This window comes from Xenopus laevis, chromosome 9_10L, assembly GCF_017654675.1.
Source record: "Xenopus laevis strain J_2021 chromosome 9_10L, Xenopus_laevis_v10.1, whole genome shotgun sequence".
Lineage (NCBI taxonomy): Eukaryota > Metazoa > Chordata > Amphibia > Anura > Pipidae > Xenopus > Xenopus laevis.
In genome coordinates, this window is record NC_054387.1 from 6,125,350 (window position 1) to 6,148,069 (window position 22,720).

The 22,720-nt window shown below is 43.0% G+C and overlaps 2 protein-coding genes across 10 annotated transcripts in view; one reads left to right on the plus strand and one right to left on the minus strand.

Moving 5' to 3' along the window:
* LOC108700853 (KAT8 regulatory NSL complex subunit 1) overlaps positions 1-12,431 on the plus strand; it is a 32,586-nt gene extending 20,155 nt beyond the window's left edge. For 2 of the 3 annotated variants that reach the window (XM_018234852.2, XM_018234851.2), the window contains exons 3-15: positions 2,779-2,920; positions 4,063-4,176; positions 4,573-4,634; positions 5,460-5,634; positions 6,446-6,605; positions 6,909-7,067; positions 7,403-7,567; positions 7,680-7,801; positions 7,985-8,103; positions 8,207-8,264; positions 8,382-8,488; positions 9,440-9,665; positions 10,515-12,431. In XM_018234852.2, the coding sequence (XP_018090341.1) occupies positions 2,779-2,920; positions 4,063-4,176; positions 4,573-4,634; positions 5,460-5,634; positions 6,446-6,605; positions 6,909-7,067; positions 7,403-7,567; positions 7,680-7,801; positions 7,985-8,103; positions 8,207-8,264; positions 8,382-8,488; positions 9,440-9,665; positions 10,515-10,718 (1,813 nt within the window). In that variant the 3' untranslated portion in view covers positions 10,719-12,431. The remainder of the gene's footprint in view (positions 1-2,778; positions 2,921-4,062; positions 4,177-4,572; positions 4,635-5,459; positions 5,635-6,445; positions 6,606-6,908; positions 7,068-7,402; positions 7,568-7,679; positions 7,802-7,984; positions 8,104-8,206; positions 8,265-8,381; positions 8,489-9,439; positions 9,666-10,514) is intronic. The other variant, XM_018234855.2, reaches the window with a different exon arrangement.
* Positions 12,432-15,264: 2,833 nt separating this feature from the next.
* The window catches only part of mapt.L (microtubule associated protein tau L homeolog), a 45,611-nt gene continuing 38,155 nt past the window's right edge, over positions 15,265-22,720 (minus strand). For 5 of the 7 annotated variants that reach the window (XM_018234159.2, XM_018234160.2, XM_018234166.2 and 2 more), the window contains one exon: positions 15,265-16,936. In XM_018234159.2, the coding sequence (XP_018089648.1) occupies positions 16,721-16,936 (216 nt within the window). In that variant the 3' untranslated portion in view covers positions 15,265-16,720. 7 annotated transcript variants of the gene reach the window in all.

Here is a 22,720-nt window from a genome sequence, read left to right on the forward strand (position 1 = left end):
ATTTTTATCATTTACGGTTTTTGAGCTATTTCGCTTTTTATTCAGCAGCTCTTTAATTTGAATTTTAAGCAATCTGGTAGCTAGGGTCCAAATGGCCCTAGCAACCATGCATTATTCTAACTAATAAGAGACTGGAATATGAATAGGAGAGGCCTGAATAGAAAGAGGAGCAATAAAAAGTAACAATACATTTGTAGCCTTACAGAGCATTTGTTTTTCAGTTGGGGTCAGCGACGCACATTTGAAAGCTGGAAAGACTCGGAAGAAAAAGGCAAATCATTATAAAACTATAAAAAATAAATAAATGAAGACCAATTGAAAAGTTGCTTAGAATTGGCATTCTATAACATACTAACAGTAAACTTAAAGGTGAACCACCCCTTTAAGAGCTTCTAGGAGAAAAGGCACAGGGTTCAAGCTCTGTACAAAACAATGGTGTTTTACCCGTTACGTGCAATGTAAACTGTGCCTTTTCTCCTTCCTAGCAAAAGCCAGCGGTGCTTCCTTGCTTTATGGCAGATGGTGTAGAGGTAGGAAGCTGTAATCTCAATGGGCTGTATAGGAAAGGCATTTATAGCACTGCTGAGCAGAGAACATGCAGGGACAGACTGCAAGCGCCTGGATGCTTAAAGGGCCGGCTTCCTCTATTCTCTAATAAGGCTTAGTCCTACCTCAGTGTAAAAATCCAGAATTCGGTTCGGTATTCCGCCTTTTTCAGCAGGATTTGGATTCGGCCGAATCCTTCTGCCTGGTCGAACTGAATCTGCATATGCAAATTAGGGGCGGGGAGGGAAATTGTGTGACTTTTTGTTACCCCTTCCCATCCCTAATTTGTATATGAATCTTTACCGAAGGATTTGGGGGTTCGACAAATCCAAAATAATGGATTCAGTGCATCCCTAATTATTACAGAGAAAAAGAAAGTCGTTTTTAAAAAAAAAAATAAATAAATAAATATATATATAAGGTGGAAAAATCCACATTTTAATAACGACCCCCTCTTGTAAAACATAAGGATAATATAAGTTACCGAGGAGTTTCATGACCATATAAAAACACGAGGCCGAAGGCAGAGAGTGGAACTCCGAGGTTACTTCTAATATCCTTATATTTTGCAACAGGGGGTACTTTATTTATTATTATAGTGAGTCATGTGACGGAAATGACATCACTACCGTTTATAACTGATGACATCACTAGTCACTGTTTATAAGGATATAATTTACAATATATATATATATATATTTATTTTTACATTCCTATTGTTTGACATTTGTTTCATTCCAGAACTGTCACCCCCCAGCTTCCTCCTGTGACTGTCGGATTGAATGCCATAGGCTTTTATTTCTGGCTCAGTGATTATTTTATTGATGTATTTCTCATGCTCCCCCGGGTCTCTGGCTTTACCATATGTTAATATAGAAATGATGGAAGCGACGGAGTTAGTGTTTCAGCCCCTGTCCTACATTATGTCAGCGCTGATCAGTACAGAGACCCCCCCCATCTCCAGATTGTTCTGTCTGAGCTGCTGTTAAATCCCCAGACAGACTGACACCCCCCCCCTGCCGGGGGCCACGTGTTTCCTTAGGAATAAACAGCCGGGGGTCATGGAGGCAGGGATCTGTCTAGGGGAGGGCTGGGCATCAATGGGGGCTGCTTGTGGGGAAGGGGGAACAGTTATTTATATTTTATATATTTATGTGTGTGTCTTAAGAGTAATAATAATACTTTTATTACATTTAAAGGGCAAGTATACAACAAATTGTGCTTTCAAAATTGGAGCAGGTGCCGCAGCACAGAATAGGTGTATATGTTTCAGGGCTCCTATTCCCACGTCCCTACTAAAATTACCTGATCATCTGCTCAACCACTCGGGGTTACTGGGCTGCACATTTAAAGGGGAAGTTGCCTTTGCAATTTCAGTTTTTAGCATTCTGTTGTTTTTATTTCTAAATGACACCGTAACACTGCAAATAATTCACTCTACAATATAAAATTTAATTCCTGAACCAGCAAGTGTATTTAGTTGTAATATTGGTGTGCAGGTCATTTTGCCTGGTCATGTGATTTCAGAAAGAGCCAGCACTTTAGGATGGAACTGCTTTCTGGCAGGCTGTTGTTTCTCCTACTCAATGTAACTGAATGTGTCTCAGTGGGACCTGGATTTTACTATTGAGTTTGTTCTTAGATCTACCAGGCAGCTGTTATCTTGTGTTAGGGAGCTGCTATCTGGTTACCTTCCCATTGTTCTGGCAGGGCAAGTAGATAAGCAGCTGCCTCCTTAGTGACTAGCCGGGGGGTTATCCTGGACCTTCCCAACCAAGAGCTTAGTGACAATTAGGGCTATTCCACACGGGGAGATAGCCTTGCGTTTGCGGTCGCGGCGACAAAGCGCCGCGACCGCAAACGCAGGGCTATCTCCCCGTGTGGACTAGCCCTTACAGGGGGCTGATATGTATCAATAGTTTTCTGTTTCTGGGATCTGAGCTGAGTTATAGAAGAGAGAAACCCAGTGAGGGAGCTTTTCCCAGCTGGCAGAGGTTGGAGAATGCGCAAAAACGATTTTTTAATGCAGGAAACATCTCTGGACGCTTCTCTGCTCGGTTCTGCAGCTTCTGATAGAACAGCAGTCGGTGTTATTTGACTAAAGCTACGACAAGACCTGAGGGGGTCACTGGGAACCTTCCCCTGGCAACAGCCACCCCCCTCAAATATTTTTAAGGAACCATCACACTCTTTTTCCTCGTTAATGATCTCCATCATTTTATTCCCATGCAGGAAGCGCCGATGTGAATGGAGCTGGGCCCAGGAGCGTGCGGATGTGGTGAGTCGATGGAACTGGCTGCAAGCTCACGTGTCCGACCTGGAATACAGGATCCGGCAGCACACGGACTTCTACCGACAGCTCCGTGCCGGGAAGGTAAGCAACCAGGGGGCGAGTTTGGGCTGATTGGTTCTTAAATGGGTTGTTCACCTTTAGAATGACATTGAGAGGGATATTCTGAGACAATTTGCAGTTGGTTTTCATTTTTTATTATTTGTGATTTTTGAGTTATTTAGCTTTGCATTCAGCAGCTCTCCAGTTTGTAATTTCAGACATCTGGTTGCTAAGGTCCAAATTCTCCTAGCAACCATGCATTGATTTGAATAAGAGACTGGAATATGAATATGAATAGGAAAGGGACTGAATAGAAAGTAGTAATACAAAGTAACAATAAATGTGTAGCCTTACAGAGCATTTGTTTTTCTTAGATGAGGTCTAAAGTGACCCCCACTTGAAATCTGGAAAGAGTCAGAAGAAGGCAAATAATTTAAAAATCAATAATAATGAAGACCAATTGGAAAGTTGATTAGAATCGGCCAATCTATAACTTACTAAAAGCTAACTTAAGGTTGAACCACCCCTTTAATGCCCCATGCACAGCCATTAAAGGAACAGTTCAGTGTAAAAATAAAAACTGGGTAAATAAATAGGCTGTGCAAAATAAAAAATGTTTCTAATTTAGTTAGTAAGCCAAAAATGTAATGTATAAAGGCTGGAGTGAGTGGATGTGTAACATAATAGCCAGAGCACTACTTCCTGCTTTTCAGCTCTCTTGCTTTCCACTGATTGGTTATTAGGCAGTAACCAATCAGGGACTTGAGGTGGGGCCACATGGGTCATAACTGTTGCTTTTGAATCTGAGCTGAATGCTGAGGATCAATTACAAACTCACTGAACAGTTATGTCCCATGTGGCCCCCCTTATAGTCACTGACTAACTCAGAGTTAGAGCTGAAAAGCAGGAAGTAGTGTTCTGGCTATTATGTTACACATCCAGTCACTCCAGCCTTTATACATTACATTTTTGGCTGACTAACTATATTAGATTATTTATTTTGCACAGCCTATTTACCAAGTTTTTATTTTTACACTGAACTTTTCCTTTAACTGTGAGGCAATAGTATGCTGCACACATAAAGACTCTCTTATAATATGAGTTTATTTAAGGGTGTAACAACTGTGTTCGCACTCTACTGAACTGTTCCTTTAACGTGTGGCCCGTCTTTATTTTATCCCCAGGGGCAAGTGCTGCTTGGGGAGGCAAGTCCTTCTGAGACAGCTGGGGAGCCTCTGCGCTCTTCGCTTTCAGACTCAAGAACATCCTCTTCTCCTTCAGCAGATGCAGAGAGGCGGGTGAGTCTGGGAGCTGCGAGGAGCAGGATATTTGGGGCTGGATTGAGGGGAGGTACAAAAAGGAAGGTGCTGTTCTTTTTCTACATGCAGCTCTCCTTTACTTGCATTTTGCCGCAGGAAAGGGCAAACTTCCCTCCTGTAAATAAGAGTGCAGATGTCTTAACCGCAGTCAGTTGGGGGAGTTAATGTGGAAGCGAATGTCATGTGATTGTCTCTTTTGTGTGACTCTAATTCCCTGTGTCTGTGTCTTGTGCTGTAGCACCCCCTGCTGTTGACACATGTGAATGCAGCGCATGAATAACAATGCGCATGTCAATCATTTCATTGCAGCGCACAATAAACTTGGCTTTTCCCCCCTTGTTAACGAGGCCGTTGACCTTTTGTGTTTCCTCATAGGCTGAGTCAGGCACCCCAGAAGCCAAATCATTGCAGAGACCAATTAATGGGGTGGTTAACATGTAAGTATAGTCCTATCCTGCGCATAAAATGATCACGTTCAATTATTTTCATATGGATTTTATTTTTTATGTTCTCTAGATAATGTAGTTATATCAGTAGATACTGTAGGTGTAGAAGTAGATGATGTAGGTGTAGAAGTAGACGATGTAGGTACAGAAGTAGATGATGTAGGTAGAGAAGTAGATGATGTAGGTAGAGAAGTAGACGATGTAGGTAGAGAAGTAGACAGTGTAGGTACAGAAGTAGACGATGTAGGTAGAGAAGTAGACAATGTAGGTAGAGAAGTAGACGATGTAGGTGTAGAAGTAGACGATGTAGGTAGAGAAGTAGACGATGTAGGTAGAGAAGTAGACGATGTAGGTGTAGAAGTAGACGATGTAGGTAGAGAAGTAGACGATGTAGGTACAGAAGCAGACGATGTAGGTAGAGAAGCAGACAATGTAGGTATATAAACTCTGGAAACTTTAGCACTCTGCAGTCATTGCTTCAATAAGTTGGTTGAGACAGGAGGTTTTTCCCTTTAAAAAAAAAAAAAAAAAAAAATAGTTTATAATAATAATAAATCATAAATGTTGTCCCATGTATTCCCTTAAGGTGGAAATTTTACGTCGGAGGGTATAGGCCCCGTAAATACTACGAGTGTTGTAAAGCACCAATCAAGAAGGGAAAACATATAAAATGTGGAACAGATTGAATCATTTCCATTTAAATGTTAAAAAGATGTGGGTTGAGAGTGTCGCTCTTTATGCTTAGGTTTTATTTGCATGTAACCTGCTTTTTTGGTGTTCTCTCGTCTCACACTGTATATTCTTTATTTTTCAAAGGCTTCCTCCCGTATTGCCCCCTCGGCCTGGCTCAGACCCCCAAGAGCTGACACCCAGTAAGCCTTTGTCACCTCTCCCAGATGCCACGTGTGTGTGTGCCAGGGCCAGGCCTCTAGTCGGCTGCAAGCGGAGGAGGATTGTGAGGCCTGACCGACTGATGCCGCTTAACAAGAAGGTGAGAGGGCTGAACCTGGGCAACATGGAGAGGGGATTGGGCAAGTGTAGGTTTCTATACATGAAGTGAATAAGAGGTATAACCTGGTTACCAACGAGTCAATAAGTTCCATTGTTTTCGCAGACATTTTAATGGCTGTATTTTGGCTTTAGTTGGTAAACCACTTCCCTTGTACAGAGCAAAGGAGGAAATGTAGACCAAGAAGCTGTTTCACCTTCCAAATACTTTTTTCAGTTTAGCTGTTTTTGGATTGTTCACTAGAAATAAAAACTTTTTTCTATTGCTTTCCTTTTTTTCTTTTTTTAAAAATGGAAGTTTTATGTTTAATGTTCTTGTCTCTGGCGTCTCAGTCGAGCAGCATATTGATCTGGCAGCATCTGAACTGTTACAATTGGATATATTTTGTGGCTACGTGAGTTGATACATTTTTTTCTTGGGTATATTAGCAACAACTGTATCAGTTCGAACAGCTGCCTTTAATGAAACAGGGATTCTGCTCAAATATTTCAACTAGATGTATCAATTTAAAACAGTTCAAGAGTCGCAACCCCACCCCTCCTGTTTTTTTTTTTTGAAAATAGAAAGTAAGTATAAAAATTCTTTATTTCTGGTGAAGTATCTGAAACCAACTAAACTGAAAAAGTGTTGGAAGGTGAACGACCCCTTTAATTGCTGTTGTCTAAAGCAACTAGGTAGCCAGACTATAGATTTATTAAAGGGATCCGACCAGGAATTGTAAGATCACTAATGGGGTTACGAGCAGGGCATACATTTAATATCTTGTTCTCTCTCTCTTACTCTCGTGCTTCAGGTTCAGAGGGTCGCCCCGCATGTCTGTGAGGTTTCCTCATCCTGTGTTATGTGTGCCAGTCTCCCTGCGCCCTCCTCTCAATTCCAATACAGTGACCCCCTGGCTGAGCGTCTGGCACTGCTGGATCCATCAGTTCACCCCGTCTTATCTTTCCCACATGGTAAGTTGCTGCTAATGGTTATGATTCTCCCCAAGGTTCAGTCTTGCTCACAGTGTCTCATTGTAGCAATGCAGATCTCTTGCAGTTGTGCTGCTGTTTGTTTAGTGTTGGCACCAATATTGGCTCAGAGACACGGCTACTTTCAGATTGATTGCCCTGTCTGGTAGCCATAAGAGCAGATGTTATACTATTGCCTGGGGGACTCTCGGGTCCTTTAGACTCCTATCCCAACACTGAAATCCTATTGGTTTTTATAAAAGATTGAACCTTTCCATCCTTCTGCAATTCTCTTTCCGCTCTTAGATATCCCCGCAAGCCTACGTCTCCTTTCTCTTCTCCGCTCTCACAAACAAGACAGGAGCAAGTCCATAAAGAAGCTAAAACTGCGGCCTCTCAACCAGCTCCAATCTACTCCTGAGCCCCCACGTGGGGACCGATTACAGGGGACTCCTAATGTGCACAGTAAGTGTTTGCTTTTTCCTAAGCACTTTCTCCATTCCCTGTCCTCCCATTCCCTGTCCTCTCATTCCCCATTCTCGCGTCACAAAATCCAAAGTGTTCTGAGTGGGAAAAGTCATCCTTTTCACCAGAAACTTCATCATCTCTCTGTCTTTTGCTGTCATGGATTCCTGGGAGTAGTAGTTCAGCAGCAGATACTGTACTATTCCATCCTCAGACTGCCCACGTGTTCAAGCTGCACAGACTTGAGTCTCCACTTTCAACCTTATAGTTTTCTGATTCTTACTTATCCATTATCCTAGGTTTGTTTAACAGTCTTCATCTGTTTTCCCAACCAGGAGTCTCTCACCATCGACCTGCTGATCTCCCTCCCAAACAGCACTTGGAACCCCCCCTCCGCACTCTGAAGATTGACAGATCCCTCCTCTCCAGGCCCGATCCCTCGGTCCCAACCTCTGCTCCTCATGTCAAGAGACGGCAGCTGGGAGTGCCAGACAGAAATGGTAAGTGGCTGGCTGAATGTTACAGGGAGCACCCACTTATACCAGGCACCCCCACTTATACAAGGCACCCACTCCGCTTTCAGTATTTTTAATAATTTTCATTTATGCCCAGCAGGAGCACAGCAAGTGGATGTATCAGTCAGCAGCCCTATAGCAGTCAATCCTGTGCCCCCTCTCATCCGCCAGCTTTCTGCATCATCTGAGGGGCCAATCTCTTCCTATTCTGCCTCTGCGGTGAGTATCTTCTGTTACACTGTAGGTGCACGGGCAGTTCCATCGGACCTTTGTTATAGGGGTGACATATAGAGGCCACAGCCGTGGGCATGAGAAGAACAAAACAGTCCGTATGGGGGTCACATGCCCTAAACTCCACTTCCAGCTCTGGTCTCCACTTACATTGCTGTTTTATTCTAACAGGTCTCCCGGCGCCGCAGAACTGAAAGCTCCTATGACATAAACAACATTGTCATCCCCATGTCTGTGGCTGCAACAACAAGAGTAGAGAAACTGCAGTACAAGGAGATCCTCACACCCAGGTACTGTGAAGCCTTATACCCCGACTCTTACCCATCACATGCACTAATATCTCTCTCTAATATTATGTATCTCTATATTAACCCCTCCCTGCCTCTCTTGCAGCTGGCGTGTGGTTCACATCACTCCTGTTACCCCAAATAATGAGGAAGATCCGGAGGAGGTGAGCTGGCGGATATTATTCTTTTTTTATTATTTAATAATCCCTCTATGATTTATATTTATTATATAGTAGGTTTTTTTAGAACTAATGGCACCAATTTTCTCCCCTTCCTCTCAGCTGGAGGATCTCTCAGACGCTGCCTTCTCCTCGTTGCACGCAGTGTGTGAAGAACAGGAGCGCTTGAGATGGCAGAGCAGTGTCCCTCCCCAGCGCCGTGGAAGCCGGTAAGAGACATCTCTGTCACTGCCTTTTAATAAATAATAATAATAAATAATAATAATAAAAAACGATATGTCTCTACTGCTGCTTAATCACATAGTTGAGTAGTGTGGCTGTTGTTTGATTCTGGAGCAAACAGATCCGGCAATCTGTTTCTATTCTCTAGGGATCTTAACGGGATATTGTCATGGCAAAAAATTTTTTATTTTTTTTTCAAAACACATCCGTTAATAGTGCTGCTCCAGCAGAATTCTGCACTGAAATCAGTTTCTGAAAAGATTTTTTTTATATTTCATTTTGAAATCTGACATGGGGCTAGACATATTGTCAGTTTCCCAGCTGCCCTCAGTCATGTGACTTGTGCTCTGGTAAACGTCCGTTACTCTTTACTGCTGCACAAGTTGGAGTGATATCCCCCCCCCCCCCCAGCAGCCTAACAACAGAACAATGGGAAGGTAACCAGATAACAGCTCCCTAACACAAGATAACAGCTGCCTGGTAGATCTAAGAACAGCACTCAATAGTAAAATCCAGGTCCCACTGAGACACATTCAGTTACATTGAGTAGGAGAAACAACACCTGCCAGAAAGCAGTTCCATCCTAAAGTGCTGGCTCTTTCTGAAATCACATGACCAGGCAAAATGACCTGAGATGCACCTACACACCAATATTACAACTAAATACACTTGCTGGTTCAGGAATGACATTTTATATTGTACAGTGAATTATTTGCAGTGTCATTTAGAAATAAAAACGACATCCTAACAGGATCCGTTTGAATCAGACTCAATGCACTGCGCCCTCTGCTGGCGACAGGTGGAATTCCAGGAGACGTATTTACCTTACTGGAGCTTTCACTCTCACCATTCCTTTTATTTCTATAGCAGAGTTCCAAATAAATAACTTTACTATGTTTCTCTTGTCCTTTAATTGATATAATACATTTTCCTCTCAGGACCCACAGAACATCCGAAAGCTCCGTCACCCCTTCTGCTGGTCCTCGGCCCCTCACCCCCCAACCCTCATCCCCTGACACAGGCAGTTGGCAAGCCCTCCCCGACTTCTCCCCTCTCAGCCCCGACGTCCTCTCAGCTCCTCCCACCCCCACCTCCCGAGAGACCTCCCGCCTCCTCTCAGAAGAGACCCACAGCTCCGTGTCTGACTCCGGACGCGAGGAGATGGTGAGTTTTGTGTCATAAACCTAAGTGGAGGGTTTAAAGGAGTTAAAGGGGTTGTTTACCTTTAAATTAACTGTTTGTTGAGTATGATGCTTGCAAAGAGGGATATTCTGAGACAATTTGCAATTGGTTTTCATTTTTTATTATTTGTGGTTTTTGAGTTATTTAGCTTTTTATTCTGCAGCTTGCAGTTTCAACCATCTAGTTGCTAGGGTCCAAATTCCCCTAGCAACCATGCATGGATCTGAATAAGAGACTGGAATATGAATAGGAGAGGCCTGAATAGAAAGAGGAGTAATAAAAAGTAACAATAAATGTGCAGTCTTACAGAGAATATGTTTTTAAGGTGGGGTCAGTGACCCCCCCCCCCCATTTGAAAGCTGGAAAGAGAGTAGAATAATTAAAAAAACTGTTGAAAATAATGAATTTGCTCAGAATTGGCCATTCTATAACATACTAAAAGTATAAGGATGCACCGAATCCACTATTTTGGATTCAGCCGATCCTTTGCGAAAGATTCGGCCGAATACCAAACTGAATCCGAATCCTAATTTGCATATGCAAATTAGGGGTGGGAAGGGAAACCATTTTTTACTTGTTTTGTGACAAAAAGTCACAAGATTTCCTCCTCCCCTAATTAGCATATGCAAATTAGGATTCCAATTTGGTTTCTGGGGTAAGTGGCCCTTGCAACCAGATACTGGAGCGATGCAGAAAGGGAAAGTAGCCCGGGGGGGGGGGGGTGTGTGTGTATATATATGTATGTGTGTATATATATATATATATATATATATATATATATATATATATATATATATATGAGTTTCTATCTGACTGTCGTCTCTCTCGTAGGCGGTGCAACCGTGGGAACGGAGAAACTTCCCCCTTTCCTACAGCCCCAAGCGGGAACTGGCAGGACCTTGTGAGCCCACAGACTGGGGAGGACCCCGCCCCCCGCGCCGTCCCTCCTGCAGCTCTAGAACCGCCAAAGACCCCGACGACCCCCCGTCCTCTCCCCCCTGTCCTGTCTCAAGACCCCGACCTCTTCACAGATAGAGAGAGAGGAGAGCGATGCCCCCGACAACAGACTATTTGGCTCCAAAAAAAAAAAAAATCCAACTGTTTGATATTCAAACTTGATCCCCGGAAGAGTGAGCACCATTTTCACAATTTTTAGTGAATTCAAAGAATTTAGGGGAATTTTTTTTTTTTTTTTTTGCTTTGTTTTTTTATTCCGAGATGGGGGGGCGCGGAAACTGCTCTTCTCTGGGTGCAACTTGGGCACAAGGCAGGGCTGGCAGTTTGTAAAGCCGATCATGTTGATTCTTTCTCTGTTTCTATTGGCTGAGAGAGGAGAGACCCGCCCCGCTGGTATGTTCATTTAGACCCCTCCCCTTTCTTCTATCCTACAATTAGACGTCATGTTAATTAAGCACTTAGTGTTCAGTGGGGAGACGGGACTTGTTTACAGAGCTCACAATCATCAACAGCAGAAACTAGCGATTCTCTTCCTGATCACCCTTTGTCTGTCTGTTCTGTTTCCTCTATAAAGTCCCATTACTTTCCGTTTCCTATTCCTCATCCTGAATAATCATTTAGTGAATTCCCTCCATGCCCCTTCCTAAAAATAATCAGCTTCCTTCTGTTGCTTTGGAAACCCTGCCCCCCGCCTTCAGCTTTTCAGCCAATCAGAAACCTTAAAGGACCAGTAACATCAAAAAAATAAATAAAAAAAGTCGTTCACATACAAAAAACACCAAGACGAATGACATTTTAAAATCTCAAAGTCTTTATTAAGAAATAACTTAACCGAATCTCCTCTTCAGAGAGCGATTGGGCGATCCATCGTGCGGCGCTCGATTTCTCCTCCCTGTCTACCTTATAGGAGAGAGCCAGGCAGGAGAAATCGAGCAGCGCATGATGGATCATCACCTTTTCGGAAGAGGAAATTTGATATTACTGGTCCTTTAAGCCGGTCATTCACAGGCCAATGAAAACTGCCGATTTGATCCCCTCTTTTGATTATTGAGTGACCCAATCAGGCAAAGATCCCCCTTGATCTCTCCTAAATGCAATTGGCTGCCTGGGAATCTGAATTCCAGCTCCTGATTGGCTGTTGTTGTTTCCCCCCCATAATGTGGCAACAGACTGACATTGTGCCCCCCGTCTTTCCAAGTAGACCCCCGACTTCTTGCACTGTGTATGAATGCGAGTGCGTAACTGAGAATAAACACCCCTCCCCCCCCGAGTTTACACCCCTTACAATTCAGTTCTACACGTTTTATGTCTTTATCCTGATTTTCATTTGTTTTTCTTTTACTCTCTGTGCCAATCAAAGGCTCCTTGGCACTTAACGGGTTAAACACCTTTTAATTCCCCCCAGTCTTTGAGCATTAATTAACGGCTTCAGTTCTCCAGCAAGAAATTCACCTTGAACCCCCCCGGCGAGAGAACTTTTAGCTTTGTACAAAGGAGATCGGTAAAGAATTGTATTTTGTAAATAACTTTTTATTCGCTTTATTTTTTTGCCTATTTTGGTTTATTTTTCTGGACGGCGGAACGGGCGCCGGTTACTGGGTTGTATACGCGGGAAATGGGGGGGGGGGAAACGATGCGTTTTTGTTGTTTTCAGAGTAATCTTTTCTTTGTTTAATGTGTTTATCCTGTTGGAAAAAAAAAAATAAGCACTGGGCTAAAGTGCTGGAGAAAAAGATGAAAAAAAGGGAAAAAAGCCAAAAAAAACTTAAATAATAAACCAGTTAAACACTGTCTCTTGTCTGACCTGTCAAATTCCATTGCTTCTTCTATGTGTGACCATCTACTGAGAACTCCATCACTCCTGGATTATTATCTACCCCCTACTGTAAATGATAAGGATATTAGAAGTCACTGAGGGGTTGTTCTGTGACCATATAAAGGCACAAGGCTGCAGGCTGAGTTATACAGGGAACTCTGAGTATCACTCATGTATTATAAGGGATAATGTACCCCCTACTGTAAATGATAAGGATATTAGAAGTCACTGAGGGGTTGTTCTGTGACCATATAAAGGCACAAGGCTTCAGGCTGAGTTATACAGGGAACTCTGAGTATCACTCATGTATTATAAGGGATAATGTACCCCCTACTGTAAATGATAAGGATATTAGAAGTCACTGAGGGGTTGTTCTGTGACCATATAAAGGCACAAGGCTGCAGGCTGAGTTATACAGGGAACTCTGAGTATCACTCATGTATTATAAGGGATAATGTACCCCCTACTGTAAATGATAAGGATATTAGAAGTCACTGAGGGGTTGTTCTGTGACCATATAAAGGCACAAGGCTTCAGGCTGAGTTATACAGGGAACTCTGAGTATCACTCATGTATTATAAGGGATAATGTACCCCCTACTGTAAATGATAAGGATATTAGAAGTCACTGAGGGGTTGTTCTGTGACCATATAAAGGCACAAGGCTGCAGGCTGAGTTATACAGGGAACTCTGAGTATCACTCATGTATTATAAGGGATAATGTACCCCCTACTGTAAATGATAAGGATATTAGAAGTCACTGAGGTGTTGTTCTGTGACCATATAAAGGCACAAGGCTGCAGGCTGAGTTATACAGGGAACTCTGAGTATCACTCATGTATTATAAGAGATAATGTACCCCTACTGTAAATGATAAGGATATTAGAAGTCACTGAGGGGTTGTTCTGTGACCATATAAAGGCACAAGGCTGCAGGCTGAGTTATACAGGGAACTCTGAGTATCACTCATGTATTATAAGGGATAATGTACCCCCTACTGTAAATGATAAGGATATTAGAAGTCACTGAGGGGTTGTTCTGTGACCATATAAAGGCACAAGGCTTCAGGCTGAGTTATACAGGGAACTCTGAGTATCACTCATGTATTATAAGGGATAATGTACCCCCTACTGTAAATGATAAGGATATTAGAAGTCACTGAGGGGTTGTTCTGTGACCATATAAAGGCACAAGGCTGCAGGCTGAGTTATACAGGGAACTCTGAGTATCACTCATGTATTATAAGGGATAATGTACCCCCTACTGTAAATGATAAGGATATTAGAAGTCACTGAGGGGTTGTTCTGTGACCATATAAAGGCACAAGGCTTCAGGCTGAGTTATACAGGGAACTCTGAGTATCACTCATGTATTATAAGGGATAATGTACCCCCTACTGTAAATGATAAGGATATTAGAAGTCACTGAGGGGTTGTTCTGTGACCATATAAAGGCACAAGGCTGCAGGCTGAGTTATACAGGGAACTCTGAGTATCACTCATGTATTATAAGGGATAATGTACCCCCTACTGTAAATGATAAGGATATTAGAAGTCACTGAGGGGTTGTTCTGTGACCATATAAAGGCACAAGGCTTCAGGCTGAGTTATACAGGGAACTCTGAGTATCACTCATGTATTATAAGGGATAATGTACCCCCTACTGTAAATGATAAGGATATTAGAAGTCACTGAGGGGTTGTTCTGTGACCATATAAAGGCACAAGGCTGCAGGCTGAGTTATACAGGGAACTCTGAGTATCACTCATGTATTATAAGGGATAATGTACCCCCTACTGTAAATGATAAGGATATTAGAAGTCACTGAGGTGTTGTTCTGTGACCATATAAAGGCACAAGGCTGCAGGCTGAGTTATACAGGGAACTCTGAGTATCACTCATGTATTATAAGAGATAATGTACCCCTACTGTAAATGATAAGGATATTAGAAGTCACTGAGGGGTTGTTCTGTGACCATATAAAGGCACAAGGCTGCAGGCTGAGTTATACAGGGAACTCTGAGTATCACTCATGTATTATAAGGGATAATGTACCCCCTACTGTAAATGATAAGGATATTAGAAGTCACTGAGGGGTTGTTCTGTGACCATATAAAGGCACAAGGCTTCAGGCTGAGTTATACAGGGAACTCTGAGTATCACTCATGTATTATAAGGGATAATGTACCCCCTACTGTAAATGATAAGGATATTAGAAGTCACTGAGGGGTTCTGTGACCATATAAAGGCACAAGGCTGCAGGCTGAGTTATACAGGGAACTCTGAGTATCACTCATGTATTATAAGAGATAATGTACCCCTACTGTAAATGATAAGGATATTAGAAGTCACTGAGGGGTTGTTCTGTGACCATATAAAGGCACAAGGCTTCAGGCTGAGTTATACAGGGAACTCTGAGTATCACTCATGTATTATAAGGGATAATGTACCCCCTACTGTAAATGATAAGGATATTAGAAGTCACTGAGGGGTTGTTCTGTGACCATATAAAGGCACAAGGCTGCAGGCTGAGTTATACAGGGAACTCTGAGTATCACTCATGTATTATAAGGGATAATGTACCCCCTACTGTAAATGATAAGGATATTAGAAGTCACTGAGGGGTTGTTCTGTGACCATATAAAGGCACAAGGCTGCAGGCTGAGTTATACAGGGAACTCTTGAGTATCACTCATGTATTATAAGGGATAATGTAGAACATATGAGGTGGCGAATGAATGGGCAGGTGAAGTGCAAGGAATGCTGGGTAACTGCCCCCTGATACCAAGAAAGACTCCGCACCCTCCTGTCGTTTGTATTAATTAATTTATTTCCAAATCCACTTGAACAACAGACCGTGTGAAGCAGCTGCTCAGACACGACACAGAATATGGACAGTCACAGACACAAGGCAGAGGGAAGGGGGAGAATATATCCTAGGGGGGTCGATTAGGGGATCTGAGTATCAATGGCAGCAATGGAAGGGGGGGGAGGTAATACTGAAATAAAAAGTTAATGGGGGGCCGGGAAACATTGGCAAATAAAAGAAGCAGCCACGGCCATTTCCTTAATTTATGTTGAAATTCACACAAAGTTCAGAGAGTGAGTGGGACGTTGGGGTGGGGAGTCGGCTTTTATGGGGGGGGAGAAGACGTGCAGAGGGGTTTATTTATACCATGCGCCTAGATGTGCCCCCCAATACTGGCAGAGGGGTAACCGTCCCCCCTCTCTCTCCCACTCAATAAAGGAAGAGTGCAGGGTAGAGAGGGGTTTCCATTCTTTCTGGGGTTCCTTATCCTGTTCAGAAAACTGCGGCTCATCCTGTTCAGAAAACTGGGGTTCATTATCTCGTTCAGAAAACTGGGGTTCATTATCTCGTTCAGAAAACTGGGGTTCATTATCTTGTTCAGAAAACTGGGGTTCATTATCTCGTTCAGAAAACTGGGGTTCGTTATCCTGTTCAGAAAACTGGGGTTCGTTATCCTGTTCAGATAACTGGGGTTCGTTATCCTGTTCAAAAAACTGGGGCTCGTTAGCCTATTCAGAAAACTGGGGTTCCTAATCCTGTTCAGATAACTGGGGTTCGTTATTCTGTTGAGATAACTGGGGTTCGTTATCCTGTTGAGATAACTGGGGCTCGTTATCCTGTTCAGAAAACTGGGGTTCAATATCCTGTTCAGAAAACTGGGGCTCATTATCCTGTTTAGAAAACTGGGGTTCAATATCCCGTTCAGAAAACTGGGGTTCAATATCCCGTTCAGAAAACTGGGGTTCAATACCCTGTTCAGAAAACTGGGGTCCAATATCCCGTTCAGAAAACTGGGGTTCAATACCCTGTTCAGAAAACTGGGGTTCAATATCCTGTTTAGAAAACTGGGGCTTATTATCCTGTTCAGAAAACCAATCCGATTGCTTTCAGGGATCAACTGAAAAAAAACTAATCACTGATTGGTTGCTAAGGGTTACTGCCCAGTGTTTATAAATGAGCCCCAATGTATCATTTGCCTCTGTAGCCATGAGACTAGTGTGAGCCCACGTGCCAGTCGGAGAGGCCCATCTATACATGGGGGTCAGGGGGGTTAATAAATAAGCAAGCGAGAGGAGAATTTCATTATCAAAATTGTTGTGGTTTTTTTTTTCTATTGTATAATTTTTTAGTTTTTTTTTCTATTGTATAACATATTTTGGGTTTTTCCCCCCTTTTTATCTAGTTTCAATCCCCCCCCCACCTCCATCTCTCCTCCCTCCCCGGTTGGGGAAGCGATTCACAAGCCCTGTTTGGCGAGGGAGGCGGAGACTTGGTCGGCCAGGGTGGAGAGTTGCGGGGAGTTGCTCATGTTGATGCTGCCGGAAGAGGAGACGTTGCTGAGTCGGCGGGGGGAGGTTTCCCCGGAGTGGCCGGGGGACTTGTACACGATTTCCGCTCCGTGGTCCGTCTTGGCTTTGGCGTTCTCCCGGAAACTCAACTTGTGCGACTCAATCTGTCAGAAGAAACGGGGAAAGGGGAGAGTTATTTCTGCAGGGAGTTGCCACTGGTATCACTAGGGGGCGCCACATGCAATAAAGTCTGAGTTCTCCTATGTCATTACTTGTGACTGGGCCCCACGGGTAATTCATTGTAGGGCCCCTAATAGCCAGAGTCTGTTTTACCAATATATGTTGAGATCGCTCTAATCGTGAAAATGAAAATTTAATATCAACTTCCTCATACTGAAATAAGAAACTTTCTAAATACAATCAATTAAATATTCTGTTCTGTTTCTGAAATAATCCAGTTTATCTTCACTATCCCTCTCTCAGCATCTGTTTCTCTTCATTCTCTCTTCATGCAGCAGTTGGGTGTCAGATATTCACTGACAGTTACATCCAATATATCTTATAGGGGGGCTCCTTTCCTAGCAGATGTATTAGAGCTCACTCTATTAAAATTAGAGATGCACCGAATCCAGGATTCGGCCTTTTTCAGCAGGATTTGGCGGAATCCTTCTACGCGACCGAATCAAATTCTGCATGTAGAGAGACATGATGTCTGGGGATTTTAATTAGGAATGCACCACTATTTTGGATTTGGCCAAACCCCAGAATCCTTTGCGAAAGATTTGGCTGAATACCGAACCGAATCTGAATTTGCATATGCAAATTTAGGGGCGAGGAGGGAAATAGCAAGGAAGTAAAAAATGTTTTCCCCTTTCCACACCTAATTTGCAAATTCAGATTTGGTTCGGTATTCAGCCAAATCTTTCGCAAAGGATTCTGGGGTTTGGCCAAATCCAAAATAGTGGATTCAGTGCATTCCTAATTAAAATCACCAGACATCATGTCTCTCTACATGCAGGATTTGTGCAAAAGGCAGTTATTTTGTTAGATTTTGTTTGTACTGAAATCGGTTATTTGAGTGAGCTCTAATACATCTTCTAGGCAAAAGGAGCCCCCCTATAAGATATATTGGATCTAACTGTCAGTGAATATCTGACACCCAAATGCTGCATGAAGACAGAATGAAGAGAAACAGATGCTGAGAGAGGGATAGTGAAGATAAACTTGATCATTTCAGAAACAATGCAGAATATTTCATTGATTGTATTTAGAAAGTTTCTTATTTCAGAATGAGGAAGTTTATATTACATGCTTATTTTCCCAATACTTCCCCTTTAATTAGGGCCTCATGGGGCCCCTATACCCCCTGGGCCCCTCTGCAGCCGCAGGGTCTGCTTCATCTGTAGTTGCCCCCCTGCCTAAGAAACTTGCTGACCCCCCGCTGCAGCTCTTCTAGAATGAACCCTGAGGTTGCAAATTCAGCCCAAACTTATTTCACTCTCCAGTCAAACAGATCAGAGTTTATTTCCCAGCAGCCTTTGCTACTGCTTTTAATCAAAAACTGATTCAATACGTTTATTAGGACAAAACAGGTGAAGGCCTAACGCGTTTCGTGCCTATTGCCTGAGTCTATGAGTAAGTTCCCCAATGGGCACAAAACGCGTTACACCTGTTTTGTCCTAATAAATGTATTGACATTTTGGATCACTTTTTGGTATTTTTGAAAAAACCTCACAAACCTTGTTATTGTATCTATCTATCTATCTATCTATCTATCTATTATCTATCTATCTATCTATCTATCTCTCTCTCTCTCTCTCTCTCTCTCTCTCTCTCTCTCTCTCTCTCTATCTATCTATCTCTCTATCTATTATCTATCTATCTATCTATCTATCTATCTATCTCTCTCTCTCTCTCTCTCTCTCTCTCTCTCTCTATCTATCTCTCTCTCTCTCTCTCTCTCTCTCTCTCTCTCTCTCTCTCTCTCTATTATCTATCTATCTATCTCTCTCTCTCTCTCTCTCTCTCTCTCTCTCTCTCTCTCTCTCTATCTATTATCTATCTATCTATCTATCATCTATCTCTCTCTCTCTCTCTCTCTCTCTCTCTCTCTCTCTCTCTCTCTCTCTCTCTCTCTCTATCTCTATCTATCTCTCTATCTATTATCTATCTCTCTATCTATCTCTCTATCTATCTATCTATTATCTATCTATCTATCTATCTATCTATCTCTCTCTATCTCTCTCTCTCTCTCTCTCTCTCTCTCTCTCTCTCTCTCTCTCTCTCTCTCTCTCTATCTCTCTATCTATCTATTATCTATCTATTATCTATCTATTATCTATCTCTCTATCTCTCTATCTCTCTATCTCTCTCTCGCTCTCTCTCTCTCTCTCTCTCTCTCTCTCTCTCTCTCTCTCTATCTATCTATTATCTATCTATCTATCTATCTATCTATCTATTATCTATCTATCTATCTATCTATCTATCTATCTATCTATCTATCTATCATCTATCTATCTATCTATCTATCTATCATCTATCTATCTATCTATCTATCTATCTATCTATCTATCTATCTATCTATCTATCTATCATCTCTCTCTCTCTCTCTCTCTCTCTCTCTATCTCTCTATCTATATATATCTATATGCTCCCATGTACTGGGGTGAACTGTGAGTATTTTCCTTTATTATATTCATTTTTGGTCATAATCGTTTTTAAGTGGTAGAGCTAAAAACTGGCACCTTTCTCTTTAAGGGGCATCTTATTCCTATGGAAGAGCAACATAAATTGAAGCAATGGCTCGTGACTAGGCTTGGGGCGAATTTAACCAGTTTCGTTTCGCCAAAAATTCGCCCGGCGGGTCAAATGATGCCGACGCCCATTAAAGTCTATGGGCGTCAACATTTTTTTGACGTGCGCAAAGCCATACAAGTCTATGGGCGTCATTTTTGTGGCGAAAAAAATTGCCCATCCCAACTTGTGACTTATAGTAGATCCCCTCCTGCTACAACTCAATAAACATCGCAGTATAAGGGCCGAGACACACGCTCAGATTCGGGGGGATTTAGTCGCCCGGCAATAAATTGCCTCTTCTTCAGACGACTAATCTCCCCTAAATGTCTTCCCCTCGGCTAGAATGTAAGTGGCCCGAACTTTCCTCGTGAGGCAACTTCAGGCACCTTTGGAAAACAAAGCTCACCCCGCCGGTGATTTACATAAATCGCCGGCAGGATGGCAATCGTGAGCTTTGTTTTCCGAAGTCGCCCGAAGTCGCCTCACGAGGAAAGTGTGAGCTTGTGTCTCTGCCCTAAAGCAGCTTGAGTCGTAGGCTTGACACGAGCCAATCACAAGTCCCCAGGGACAAATGAGAAGTTCGCTGGGCAAATGGCTACTTACCGTCCTCCTGGGCTACCAAGTGTGGCACCTCTGTTTCTTCAGTCAAGGGGGCAAGAGGGCCGTGTAACAGGCAATTAGGAGGGGAAGGGGTGTCCCCTGTCTGCTCTCCGTTCCCTTCCTCTCTCTGGGGGTGACAAGATGAGGTGGAAAGGGGAGGGTGGGGTTGGATTGATTAAAAACATGCAGGTTGGGGGAGAAATGGCAGGAAAAAATGAAGGAAAGGGGTGAAGAGGACCCTGATGCCACCAGCAGACCCCCCTATCCCCTCCCCCATATACTCGACTTCTGCTCCAAACAGGCAGTTGCTCATATCTGATCCTGTATCCTGGGTTTCTTCCTGTGTCCAGCAGAGGGCGCTATTGCTCCATTGCCAGTGACTATATTGTCCCACTGCTCTCATTGTAAAGGGCAAATGCTGCATTTTCATCACAGCTTTAAAGATGTTCCGCAGCAGCAGCAATCAGTGACGGAGCTTTGTGCCATTACTCAATGCTCTGCATGATCAGGGACCACACACACACTGGGGGAAATTGATCAGAACTGGGTAGTAACCCATGGCAACCAATCAGATTGCTGCATTCATTGTTCTACTTGCAGCTGGCTTTAAAAAGCTAATCACTGATTGGTTGCTATAGGTAACTGCCCAGTGTTGATAAATGAGCCCCACGGAAATAGACAGAGCCCAAGGGAACCCTAATTATTGCTGCCAGGATATTCAGATTGTCTCAGGGTTGGGACTAATACAGTCAGGCTCTTCTCTATATACCCCCCTCCGACTGCCTGTTTGCACTGGCTGCTGGCATTTAGTCCTAGAATTAAATTCAAGGAGAGGAAGGAGGAACTTTTGATAATGGAAAGGAAAGAGGAGGAGGGAGACGCCAAACCCAAAATTGGGTCAAATCCTTAGTGTTCAGATCTGAGGCCTTGCTGTCATGTTAAATGGGTGGTTCACCTTTAAGTTGACTTTTAGTATCTTACAGAATGGCTTATTCTAAGCAGCTTTTGTCTGTTTGATATTTATTTTAAATTATTTGCTTTTTTCTTCTGACTCTTTCCAGCTTTCAAATGAGGGTCACTGACCCCATCTAAAAAACAAATGCTCTGTAAGGCTACAAATGTATTGTTATTGTTACTTTTTATTCCTCATCTTTCTATTCAGGCCTCTCCTATTCATATTCCAGTCTCTTATTCAAATCAGTGCATGGTTGCTAGGGGAATTTGGACCTTAGCAACCAGACAGCTGAACCTGTAAACTGGAACAAAAAGCAAACTAACTCAAAAACCACAAATAATAAAAAATGAAAACCAATTGCAAATTGTCTCAGAATATCATTCTCTACGTCATACTAGCAGTTAATTTAAGGGCGAACAACCCCTTTAAGGTGCTGCACTTCTGAAGGTTTTTAGGGGACTTGGCTTTAATCTGAATTTACAAATTAGGGTTTGGTTCAGTATTTTGGACAAATCTTTTCTAGGACCCAAAAATGATGGGTTTGGTGCGCCCCTGGGTAGGAGACTGTGGGATAGTCCATTGAGTTCCATTAAAGGGGGGAGTTGGAGACAGGTAAAGGCAAAGCAGTGATGGAGCGGAGTCGATGAGATTGGAAGGAACATTTTTTTTGTCGAGAGAGAGAGAAAGAGAGGCCAGAGCGTAGCCTTAGGGAAACACCTGCAGAGGACACAAAATGAGCCCATGCCCATGTCTGTGCTTAAAGCTGCAGAGCCGCTTCTATTGGCTTTGTTTAAATCTGCCCAATGTGCTTGGAAACAGTTAGTTAGCAGAAGCTGCAGAAACAGGTTGGCCGTGGGGGTTAGTCACAGGCTACAGGAAGCCAATTCAGTGTGGATCCACTAAACTGTCACCTATATGTCAGCCAAAACACATTGGTGGTCAGTCCCCCCAAAATGTAAAAAAAAAATTTGCTTGCCAGGGTCCCCCATAAAAATTTGGGTCTTAAGGGGGCCCCGGCCATGCTGCAAGCTTCAGTGGAGAGGACTGGAGCTCCGGTGCCTACATGAATTTTCTCCTATTCAGTTCTATGTACCCTCATTGGTCGGTTAAAGTTTAAGTCCCGGTAAAGCTGCATTGGGATTGGATAGGCTAGAGGGGAAGTTCCTAACTCACTTGTTCGATCCAAAAGCAGCTTTACTGGGACTTAAACTTTAACTGACCACTGAAGCTTCCAGCACGCTGGTGGGACCCCTGATAATCAAGTAAGTGAAGCATGGCCGGGCCCCCCTAAGACATTAAAAACCGCAGGGCCTGGGACAGATGTCAGCCCTGCAATAAATGCAAGAAAATAAATTGTATATGTGTATATGGAGTAGGGATGCACCAAATCCACTATTTTGGATTCAGGCGAACCCCTGAAACCTTTGTGAAAGATTCAGCCGAATACCAAAGGGGGAAACATTTTTTACTTCCTTATTTTGTGACAAAAAAGTCACATGATTTCCCTCCCGCCCATATGCAAATTAGGATTCGGATTCGGCCGGGAAGAAGGATTCGGCCGAATCCTGCTGAAAAAGGCTGAATCTTGAACCGAATC